This window comes from Populus euphratica, unplaced genomic scaffold, assembly GCF_000495115.2.
Source record: "Populus euphratica unplaced genomic scaffold, PopEup_1.0 scaffold2.1, whole genome shotgun sequence".
Taxonomy (NCBI): domain Eukaryota; kingdom Viridiplantae; phylum Streptophyta; class Magnoliopsida; order Malpighiales; family Salicaceae; genus Populus; species Populus euphratica.
The window spans coordinates 2,878,487-2,890,145 of record NW_011499846.1 but is presented as its reverse complement, the minus strand read 5'-3'; the positions used below and the strand labels follow the sequence as shown (position 1 = coordinate 2,890,145).

Below are 11,659 nucleotides of genomic sequence, written 5' to 3'. Positions count from 1 at the left end.
AGAACCCGGTGGCAGGGGCGGAGGAGGTGTTGGAGCCGAAGGGAGGGGGTGTGGTGGTGGTGGAGGGAGCGGAGGAAGATCCGAATGAGAATCCGGTGGCAGGGGCGGAGGAGGTGTTGGAGCCGAAGGGAGGGGGTGTGGTGGTGGTGGAGGGAGCGGAGGAAGATCCGAATGAGAATCCGGTGGCAGGGGCGGAGGAGGTGTTGGAGCCGAAGGGAGGGGGTGTGGTGGTGGTGGAGGGAGCGGAGGAAGATCCGAATGAGAATCCGGTGGCAGGGGCGGAGGAGGTGTTGGAGCCGAAGGGAGGGGGTGTGGTGGTGGTGGAGGGAGCGGAGGAAGATCCGAATGAGAATCCGGTGGCAGGGGCGGAGGAGGTGTTGGAGCCGAAGGGAGGGGGTGTGGTGGTGGTGGAGGGAGCGGAGGAAGATCCGAATGAGAATCCGGTGGCAGGGGCGGAGGAGGTGTTGGAGCCGAAGGGAGGGGGTGTGGTGGTGGTGGAGGGAGCGGAGGAAGATCCGAATGAGAATCCGGTGGCAGGGGCGGAGGAGGTGTTGGAGCCGAAGGGAGGGGGTGTGGTGGTGGTGGAGGGAGCGGAGGAAGATCCGAATGAGAATCCGGTGGCAGGGGCGGAGGAGGTGTTGGAGCCGAAGGGAGGGGGTGTGGTGGTGGTGGAGGGAGCGGAGGAAGATCCGAATGAGAATCCGGTGGCAGGGGCGGAGGAGGTGTTGGAGCCGAAGGGAGGGGGTGTGGTGGTGGTGGAGGGAGCGGAGGAAGATCCGAATGAGAATCCGGTGGCAGGGGCGGAGGAGGTGTTGGAGCCGAAGGGAGGGGGTGTGGTGGTGGTGGAGGGAGCGGAGGAAGATCCGAATGAGAATCCGGTGGCAGGGGCGGAGGAGGTGTTGGAGCCGAAGGGAGGGGGTGTGGTGGTGGTGGAGGGAGCGGAGGAAGATCCGAATGAGAATCCGGTGGCAGGGGCGGAGGAGGTGTTGGAGCCGAAGGGAGGGGGTGTGGTGGTGGTGGAGGGAGCGGAGGAAGATCCGAATGAGAATCCGGTGGCAGGGGCGGAGGAGGTGTTGGAGCCGAAGGGAGGGGGTGTGGTGGTGGTGGAGGGAGCGGAGGAAGATCCGAATGAGAATCCGGTGGCAGGGGCGGAGGAGGTGTTGGAGCCGAAGGGAGGGGGTGTGGTGGTGGTGGAGGGAGCGGAGGAAGATCCGAATGAGAATCCGGTGGCAGGGGCGGAGGAGGTGTTGGAGCCGAAGGGAGGGGGTGTGGTGGTGGTGGAGGGAGCGGAGGAAGATCCGAATGAGAATCCGGTGGCAGGGGCGGAGGAGGTGTTGGAGCCGAAGGGAGGGGGTGTGGTGGTGGTGGAGGGAGCGGAGGAAGATCCGAATGAGAATCCGGTGGCAGGGGCGGAGGAGGTGTTGGAGCCGAAGGGAGGGGGTGTGGTGGTGGTGGAGGGAGCGGAGGAAGATCCGAATGAGAATCCGGTGGCAGGGGCGGAGGAGGTGTTGGAGCCGAAGGGAGGGGGTGTGGTGGTGGTGGAGGGAGCGGAGGAAGATCCGAATGAGAATCCGGTGGCAGGGGCGGAGGAGGTGTTGGAGCCGAAGGGAGGGGGTGTGGTGGTGGTGGAGGGAGCGGAGGAAGATCCGAATGAGAATCCGGTGGCAGGGGCGGAGGAGGTGTTGGAGCCGAAGGGAGGGGGTGTGGTGGTGGTGGAGGGAGCGGAGGAAGATCCGAATGAGAATCCGGTGGCAGGGGCGGAGGAGGTGTTGGAGCCGAAGGGAGGGGGTGTGGTGGTGGTGGAGGGAGCGGAGGAAGATCCGAATGAGAATCCGGTGGCAGGGGCGGAGGAGGTGTTGGAGCCGAAGGGAGGGGGTGTGGTGGTGGTGGAGGGAGCGGAGGAAGATCCGAATGAGAATCCGGTGGCAGGGGCGGAGGAGGTGTTGGAGCCGAAGGGAGGGGGTGTGGTGGTGGTGGAGGGAGCGGAGGAAGATCCGAATGAGAATCCGGTGGCAGGGGCGGAGGAGGTGTTGGAGCCGAAGGGAGGGGGTGTGGTGGTGGTGGAGGGAGCGGAGGAAGATCCGAATGAGAATCCGGTGGAAAGGGAGAAAGGAGAGGATTGTGAAGAGGAAGAGGAGAAGGGGAAGCCTGACATTGTTGAGGCTCTCTCTTTCTGTCTCTATGAAATTAATTGTCTAGGGTTTTCAGTTTTGAAATCGGAGGGTTTTTGGTGAGTTAGGGGAAGGAAGGAGAAATGGAGGGAGGAGTACTGCCATTCTGGCCAATGCACTGCGGCATTTATAGTTGTGGGCTTTTTTAACTTTGAATAATTATAGTGAACGGGCTTCTAGCCTGTGTAGGTTTATTTTTCTTTGATGGGCTCAATATCATGTTTTATAATTGGGCCCTGGTGTCATTAATTTTTAGAGGACTGCCCACTTGTCTGCTATCGGCTACTTTATCTTAAATTTTTATTTATTTTTACACCGTCAATTAGGTTCTCAAGACATTATTTTGTGCAGTGTATAGAAATTCCTTTCAAGAGGTGCAGGTAGCTTTACAGCATTTTATTACATTTTATTAAACATATAATATGTTTAATGTTAGAAAATAATATAAATTATACTTTAAATTTTATTTAAAAACTTAAAATATTAAGTTAAAAGGATTCTTTAACATGTATTAGAGTAACGGAGAGAACCCATGTCAATCTTTTTTCTAATAAATATATCTCTTTTAAAAGTCAGGGTTTATTGCATATATTAGCTCTAGAATTACTAGAATTATAGCAAATATCATTAAAAAAACTATAAATGATTTAATGAGTCATTTGATAAACTATAAATGATTTAATGAGTCATTTGTAGTTTCATAGTTTGAATTAGCTCATGCTTACTCATGTATTGTTTAATTTTTGAAACAAACATATGACTATTGGCAGGAGCAATCAGGTATTGAGCTTTTGAGTTGAATTGATTTTTTTATATGATATTAAAGTCTTAATAATTAAATGGCTATAAGATTGAATCTCTATAATTTTTATTTATATAGTAAAAAAATTATAAATGATCATGAATTTGAATCTCATCATGAATATAAATCTTATTATTTTTATTTATGTAATAATTAAGTGATCATGAGTTTAAATTTCATTATTCTTATTTATGTAATAAAAAATTAAACATAAGTTAGTGTGAACTTGTGTAAATTTAAATTCAAAAAACGATGTGTTAAATAATAATATAAATCATATTTTGAAACCCAACTTAAAAATTTAAACTATTTGATTGGAATAGTTATTTATTATTTAATAATTTAGCTTGTTATTTTAATAATATAAAGTATATTAAATTCATGCAATTAATTTAGCTTAATCAATTCCATAAAATTTCAGCATAAAATTACTGCCATTCTCAACATTATTTACCATAAAAAGTAAAATTACTGCGGGGCAGTAGCATGTCCTCGGCATTGCATGAAGCAGTAATCAGTCTGTTCCTTTTAGCATCGAGTTTATAATGGGACAACAATCTCTTTGGTGGCATTTTAAACACTCCTGTGCAAGTAATTTTTCAGAAGAAGAGAAAAACACTCCTATAGTCAGCAAAAACACAAACATTAATATATAAACCTCTGCAATTTCCTTTAATCTATCAACAAAATCCGTACTAGTAGAAAAAATTTAATTTGATGTAGTCATCTTTAGCCACCCTAATATATCCTTAGTTCATGTAAACTTTAAAAAAAAATATTCATAATTCAGTAAATGCTCACCCCGAATCTTCCTATATCCTATACCACCCTGAATATTAATGAGAATAAACTACATGCTGTCGGTTAATTTCTTGTCTCTTTATTCTAAAAACTGAACGCTCAAATTGTAGTTTTCTCATTTTTATTAAGTGGCATGAAAATATATATTATAATTAGGGAATAATATAAAATATAAGAATTAATTAAATCTTTAAACATCTATCAAAGACTGAATCTAAAACGAAAACTGACCCACTACACAAGAATAGACAGAGTCATTTTCCGTGTATTCATGGTTTTTTGGAACGTCCGAGGCATTGGTAATTGTGACTCGTTCGGCAAGGATTTGTTGCATGCCTTTGGAATTTAAGAATCTGAGAATATATTTACGAGGATGTTTGACAGTGTGTTATACGGTGTTTAAAAAAAAAACATTTCTTATTTTTTTCTATTTTTAACATTAATAAATTAAAATTATTTTAAAAAATATCTTTTAAAAATATCTAGAAATAAAATTAGAATTCGTTTAAAACACTCTCTTAAGTCTTAATTATTAATCATAAAATCCAACAACCCATCTGTCTTCTAGATTTCCTATAAATGATTTTCAATTTATTATAAGAAGATGATTTCTCTGTCAGGTCTCTAAGTGGATGCATCTCAGAAGGTCTGTTGAGTTGAGAATTATTAAATAAACTATAATTTAATTCATGTGCTTTTTTAAAAAATAATAATAAATTAGTTACTATATTTTTAGTGGGTATTTAATAGCATGGTAATTTTTATTTTCAGTTATGTTTTAAAAGTGTGTTTTATTTTAAAAAATATTAAATTGTTCTTTTTAAAAATATTTTACCCAGTTTAATAATTAATTTATTGACAGATCTATTACTTTTTCAATTATATCCGAAGCGTTAGATCAACATATTCTTGGTAACTAAACAAAAGAGGAACTAAATATTGAAATGTAGAGATTAATACGGGGCGTTTTCAATCAAAGGGACTCCTTTTTAGTTCCTTAAAAATTCAAGGATTTTTAACCATATTTCGATTTTTAACCATTTAGCTCAATTTGAGCTCAAAAGGTTCGCACCATTTTTTGCCTAATGATTTTAGAAGCTATTTTGTCAAGTGGAATTAAGACTATATATTTCACCAAATCAAGTAAGCTAGTGAGTAAAATAAAATTAAAAACTATGTAGAGTGTTAATTAAATGTTTCCAACTTTTATAAAAAAAAAATGCAAAAATGCATGTGTTTAGAAATAATTTTTTATTATTATTTTACTATGAATCATTAAACAAAAACAAATGTTAATTAGGATTTTCTTTTCGAGTGATTTTCTTTTTCTTTTTTTTTGTGATGAAAATGATTACTTTACTCCTTTTACATAAAGATGGAAACACCTTCTACTTTAGTGTATAAATGAAGATTAATCAACTCGTCGAGAGCAAAAACACATACCATAAAGATTGGCTTCGAAAATCCAGCAGTTACATCCCATGTATCACCATCGTTATTTCTATTATCCATCGATGAATCATATTCGTTGTTCATATCAAACCTCCCAGTAGTATCCAACTTTCCTAGTTCAATTTCATAAGGATCCTCACCTTTTCACGAACACAGTAACTTACCACCCCACCTCAATACACTAGTATTTGCTACATTTTTCATCACCTTGGTATTACCAAGTATCTTGCCTCCTTTTAACACAGAAAACGAGCCACGATGTGTAAACCGCCACGTGTTAGTCTCTGGATCATGTTCCTCAACTTGAGCCTCTTTTTTTACGTACCTAGCTATCATCTTGACCTTTCTGTTGACTCCACCAATACTAAATGCCCTAAAGTATACATGACCACCCAAAGGGTGCACCGTGGAACAATGATCATCTGTAAATAGCCCTGGGCCGGTTAGATAACACGTCCCGAATGGAAAATGAGATGGGACTACTCCATTGATGACTCGAAGCGTTACTGCCTTGATTGTCTCTGATCTTTGTGACACGGGACTACTCCATTGATGACTCGAAGCGTTGGTAGTCCCAAAAGGCAGCTACGGGATCAACTATCGTGTCAAGGGATGTACGGCTTGAAACATGATCGGTGGTATCCGGGGTGAAAATGGATATAATTCTAGGTATATTGATCTTAGCGGGCGATGGGGTCCGATGAAATCGAGGGAGTTTACTCGGTAAAGGGAAATTCATGGGAACTATATGGCATGGTCTTGCTTGCATTGTTATTTCTTTGAGCTAAGGTTTCTGGGGAGCGAGTGAGATACCTCTCTCTCTCTTTTTCTTGGAGGTGTGTGATAAGCTGTCATGGGATTCGAATATATATATAGGATTTTTTAGAGTAAGTCATGCAGTTGCCAAAGTTTAAAGTTGCTGATTAATTGACGTTGAGGATGATCCACAAGTCATTGTCGGTTGAGTATGCCAGTAGATTAGATCCTGAAAGGGTCGGCGAGGGAGGTCAATGATTCTACGATAATGGCAACTATAGTAATTTCCTAGCGGTTTGAGCTAATTTGTGCTAGGAAGAATATTCGATTGAGGCACTAACAAAGACAATGATGAGGAGTTTGATACTCTCTGGTGTTGTTGGCATGATACTGCCCAGACAACGACAAGAAGGGGCGCATCCTCTGCTTTAGAGTTTAGCCGTCTATTCTCGTTTTTATTAAGTTAAATGAAAATATATATAATAATTAGGAAATAATATAAAATATAAGAATTAATTAAATCTTTAAACATATATCAAAGACTGAATCTGGAACGAAAACTGACATACTACGCAAGAATAGACAGAGACATTTTCTGTGTATTCATGGTTTCTTGGAACGTCCGAGGCATTGGTAACTGTGACTCGTTCGGCAAGGATTTGTCGCATGCCTTTGGAATTTAAGAATCAGAGAATATATTTACGAGGATGTTCGACAATGTGTCCATACTGTACCAAGCTGTCTTCTAGATTTCTTATAAATGATTTTCAATTTATTATAAGAAGATGATTTCTCTGTCAGGTCTCCAAGTGGATGCATCTCAGAGCATGATAATTTTTATTTTCAGTTATTAAAAGTATGTTTTATTTTTAAAAATATTAAATTAATTTTTAAAAGAAAAATATTTTACCAAGTTTAATAATTAATTTATTAACAGATCTATTACCTTTTCAATTATATCCGAAGCGTTAAATCAACATATTCTTGGTAACTAAAAACAAAAGAGGAACTGAGTGTTGAAATATAGAGATTAATACGATTTTTAACCATTTAGCTCAATTTGAGTTTAAAAGGTTCGCACCATTTTTTACCTAAAGATTTTGGAAGCTATTTTGTCAAGTGGAATTAAGACTATCTCACCAAATCAAGTAAACTAGTGGTTAAAATAAAATTAAAAACTATGTAGAGTGTTAATTATATGCTTGCACCTTCTATAAAAAAAAAATGGCATGAGATTAGAAATAAAATTCTTTTTTTATTATTTACTATGCATCAGTAGACAAAAACAAATGTTAATTAGGATTTTCTTTTCGAGTGATTTTCTTTTTTCTTTTTTTGTGATGAAAATGATCGGGATTTTCTTTTCGAGTGATTTTCTTTTTTGGTGATGAAAATGATCATCTTACTCCTTTTACATAAAAGAATAATATTGATGGAAACACCTTCTAATTTAGTATATAAATGATAATTATTTTCTTTGATCATAATTAAATATTAATCAACTTGCCAAGAGCAGAAACACTTACCGTGTAAGATTGGCTTTAATAATCCAGCTGCTATATCCCTTGTATCACGATCATTACTTCTATTATCCATCGATGAATCACGTCCGTTGATCATATCAAATCTTCCAGTAGTATCCAACGTCCCTAGTTCAATCTCATAAGGATCCCCACCTTCCCACAAACACAATAGCTTACCACCCCACCTCAACACACTGGTATTTGCCACATTCTTCATCACCTTGGTATTACCAAGTCTCTTGCCTCCTTTTAACACAGAAAACGGACCACGATGTGTAAACCGCCACGTGTTAGTCTCTGGATCGTGTTCCTCGACTTGAGCCTCTGTTCTTACATACCTAGCCATGAACTTGACCTCTTTGTCGACTCCATCAATACTAAATGCTCTGAGGTATCCATGGCCATCCAAAGGGTGCACCGTGGAACCATGATCATCTGTAAATAGCCCTGGACCGGTTAGATAATACGTGCCAGATGGGAAATCAGATGGGACTGCTCCATCAACGACTCGAAGTGTTACTGCCTCGGTTGTCTCTGACCTTTGTGACATGAATAAGAATTGGTAGTCCCAAAAGGCAGCCACGGGGTCATCTATAATGTCCAGGGATACACTGCTTGAGGCATGGTCAGTGGTATCCGGGATGGAAATGGATATGACTCTGGGTATTTTAATCCTAGCCGGCGATGGAGTCCGATGAAATCGAAGGAATTTACTTGGTGAAGAAAAACTCGTGGAAACTATATGGTATGGTCTTGCTTGCATTGTTTTTTAAGCCAAGGATTTTTGAAAGCGAGTATGTAAGATACGCTTTTTTTTCCTTGAAGGGGTGTGATGATTAAGGTGTCGCGGGGTTCGAATATATATAGGATTTCCCAGTCATGTTGCTACTTGGTTTAAGGTCGATCTTCCAATATGTTAATGGGGGGTCAGGTTTGCTGGTGGGGCCATGATGGAGGACATTAAGAAATTTGGACATTGAATGGCAGACACATTGTCTCGTTTATATAATTTTTTTGTCTGTTCTTTTAACTTGTGCTAAGAGCATCTATCTATATATAAATGGCGTGATGGCAAGAGATTTTTACCCCTTCATGTTATCCTCCACTTTTTTAGTTTCCCATGCTCTGCTTTGATGAGCTTGGAGGGTCTAACAGGGGAAATAAAAATTAATAAACTCATGGGCCATTGGCTCCAAGTTGCTCTGTGGTGCTTGGAATTCCGAAGTGCTTGGCTATGACAGCAAGTTTATTATTGATCGTAGCTATGATTATATTTTCTTATTTTGTCTCTTCCACTTCTACCCCCACAATTTTAAACCAGTATTTCATTTTTTTTTTATCTCACTACTAGATAACTAATGGAAATATCAACTTTTTATTTTATTCTATCATTTTTCTTCTTCAATCCCTGTAAATGTTCTAATATCTGGTAAAAAAAAATTATAAATTAAAAAACCAAAAAATGGTTATTTAAAAGAACTTGGGGGGTTTTTTTAGATGCCTTTTACAAGTGTATTTATCTTAAAAAAATATTAAATTAATGTGTTTTTATAATTTTGATGTGTTGATATTAAAAATAAAAATAAAAATATATTTTTAAATAAAAATTATTTTTGACAAGTACCTGTATAATACTTTGAGATAAATTTGAGACATATATATATATACATAGAAACTAGGATGGTCTGGGGGGATTTAAACTACAGGGTTAGAAGTTCAATGTTGATAAATGGATAGGAGCAAGAACAAAGTCTAACCACGTTTTGTATAATTGAAGCAAGAATGAAGCATAACCACGGTTTGTATAATTCATATAAACCCTAATTGATATAGTTTGTATCTAGTTAATGCAATTTGTATCATCAATGATTCTTAATAATTTTAACTTATACTTATTGATTTAAATTTAGTCAAGCCCTAATTTCTCATATAAAACCTAGTTGGTTTAATCTATATCTAGTTGATGTAACTGGTTACTAGCTTAGTTAACTTATACTTGATTGATTTAAAATCAATTAATTCCTACTTTAACGCAGGGTTAGATATTCAATGCTGATAACAACCTTTTACATAATTGATTTAACCTAATTAACATAGTTTGTACCATATTGATATGATTTGTAGCATCAGTAATTCTAAGTTGATTAGACTTGTACCTTGTTGACTTAAATTTAACCAAGCATAATGTCTCACATAAAATCTAATTTGTCTAATTTAAATTTAATTGATGTAATAGCATTGATGTAGTTGGTTTTTAATTTATTACTAGAAATTTTAAATATATAAATTGAAATATTAATGAAAATTTTAAATTGATAAATTACAGTGAATTTTATCAATAAAATTTTTCATCATTATATCTATTAGTACTCATTAATAAAAATATTATATTGATATATATAGAGAGTTATAATAATAAAAAAATAAAATAAAAAATAGAATGATATGTAACTTCTAATGATAGAATTAACTTGACATTAAAATGTATCCATAAATATATCAATAGAAACATTCTTTTAGTATACACCAAAAAATTATGGACAATGTTAGAGTGATGGTAAATCCCGACAAGCGTAAAATAATAAAATACTAGTAAAATAAAAAAATACTAGTGTAAATAAAAAAATACAAAATTTATAATTTAGCTACCACTATATTAAAAATGTTTGACAACAATTATACTATTTACAATTGAAAACACATTTTCTTTCGAGTATGTATGTTAAACTTAAAGTTGCTGATTAATTGGCGTTGAGGATGATCCCCAAGTCATTGTTGGCTAAGTATGCCAATAGATTAGATTCTAAAAGGATCGGCGAAGAAAGTCAATGATTCTACAATAATGGTAACTATAGTAATTTTCTAGTGGTTTGAGCTTATTTGTGCTGGGAAGAATATTCAATTAAGACACTAACAAAGAGAATGATGAGGAGTTTGATACTCTCTGGTGTTGTGAGCATGATACTACCCAGACAACAACAACAAGAGGCGCATCCTCTGCTTTAGAATTCAGCCGTCTATTGTGGAATCTGATGAGCACAGCTTCTCCTCCACCATTAACATGTTGCTGCATGGTTTAAGGTAGATCTTCCAATATGTTAATGGGGAGTCAGGTTTGCTGGTGGGGCCATGGTGGAGGCCATTAAGAAATTTGGACATTGAATGGCAGACACATTGTCTCGTTTATATAATTTTCTCGTCTGTTCTTTTAACTTGTGCTAAGAGCATCTATCTATATATAAATGGCGTGATGGCAAGAGATTTTTACCCCTTCATGTTATCCTCCACTTTTTTAGTTTCCCATGCTCTGCTTTGATGAGCTTGGAGGGTCTAACAGGGGAAATAAAAATTAATAAACTCATGGGTCATAGGCTCCAAGTTGCTCTGTGGTGCTTGGAATTCCGAAGTGCTTGGCTATGGCAGCAAGTTATTATTGATCATAGCCACTAAGCTGTGCTGGAAAATATGATTATATTTTTTTATCTTGTCTTTTCCACTTCTACCCCACAATTTTAAACCAATATTTCATTTAGTTTTTACGAGTCTAGATTTTTTCTCTTTCTACTAAATAACTAATGAAAATATCACCTTTTTCAACGTTTTATTTATTCTATCATTTTTCCTTTTCAATCCCTGGTAAAAAAAATTAAAAAATGTTTATTTAAAAGAACTTGTTTTTTTTTTTGGGGGGGCGTCTTTTTAGATACAAATTTATATTTTTTTTATTTGAGCATAATTTTTAAGTTTTCTGGTATATTTTTTTGGTTTGTGTATTTATTTATTTTATAGTTTTTTTCTTATATAATTTTGTTATATGAATTTATGATTTGTATATGTTATGATTTGTTTTAGATTTTATTAAATTACATTTGTTTGTAAATTGATGAAACTTATATTAAATTTGTTACTCTATGTTTTGTGATAAAATAAATAATAATTTATTTATAAGTTTATTTTTGTTTTGTTAATTTTATTGTTGAATTGTAATTTTCAGTAAATATGTAGAAATTTAAATTTATATAGAGATATAATTGATAATGGATTAAAAAAATTATTAAAATTGATTAAATAAAAACAACCAAAACCAATCTCTTACTACTAAATAATATTATTTTTTTTCAAATAAAAGTGATTGTAAACACCAACAAAGGTAT

General features: G+C 37.0%; 2 protein-coding genes across 2 annotated transcripts in view; both read right to left on the bottom strand.

The window, feature by feature from the left end:
• Positions 1 to 2,245, bottom strand: part of EMB2766 (structural constituent of nuclear pore) — an 8,426-nt gene extending 6,181 nt beyond the window's left edge. Inside the window, exon 1 of the mRNA XM_011034761.1 lies at positions 46 to 2,245. Within this exon, the coding sequence (XP_011033063.1) occupies positions 46 to 2,155 (2,110 nt within the window). The 5' untranslated portion in view covers positions 2,156 to 2,245. The remainder of the gene's footprint in view (positions 1 to 45) is intronic.
• Positions 2,246 to 3,419: 1,174 nt separating this feature from the next.
• On the bottom strand, positions 3,420 to 8,268 carry LOC105138147 (carotenoid cleavage dioxygenase 7, chloroplastic). Its single transcript, XM_011044163.1, has 2 exons — positions 7,509 to 8,268; positions 3,420 to 3,556 (listed from the first exon to the last, which is right to left on the bottom strand). Exons 1-2 carry the CDS (start codon positions 8,266 to 8,268, stop codon positions 3,420 to 3,422), a joined length of 897 nt encoding a protein of 298 aa, XP_011042465.1.
• Between the last annotated feature and the right edge of the window lie 3,391 nt (positions 8,269 to 11,659).

Coding starts and splice junctions, on each gene's coding strand:
- LOC105138147 (XM_011044163.1), bottom strand. CDS start 8,268: ATGCAAGCAAGACCATACCATATAGTTTCCACGAGTTTTTCTTCACCA. Junction 3,557..7,508: donor ATTAAAGCCAATCTTACACG/GTAAGTGTTTCT, acceptor TTACTTGCACAG/GAGTGTTTAAAATGCCACCA.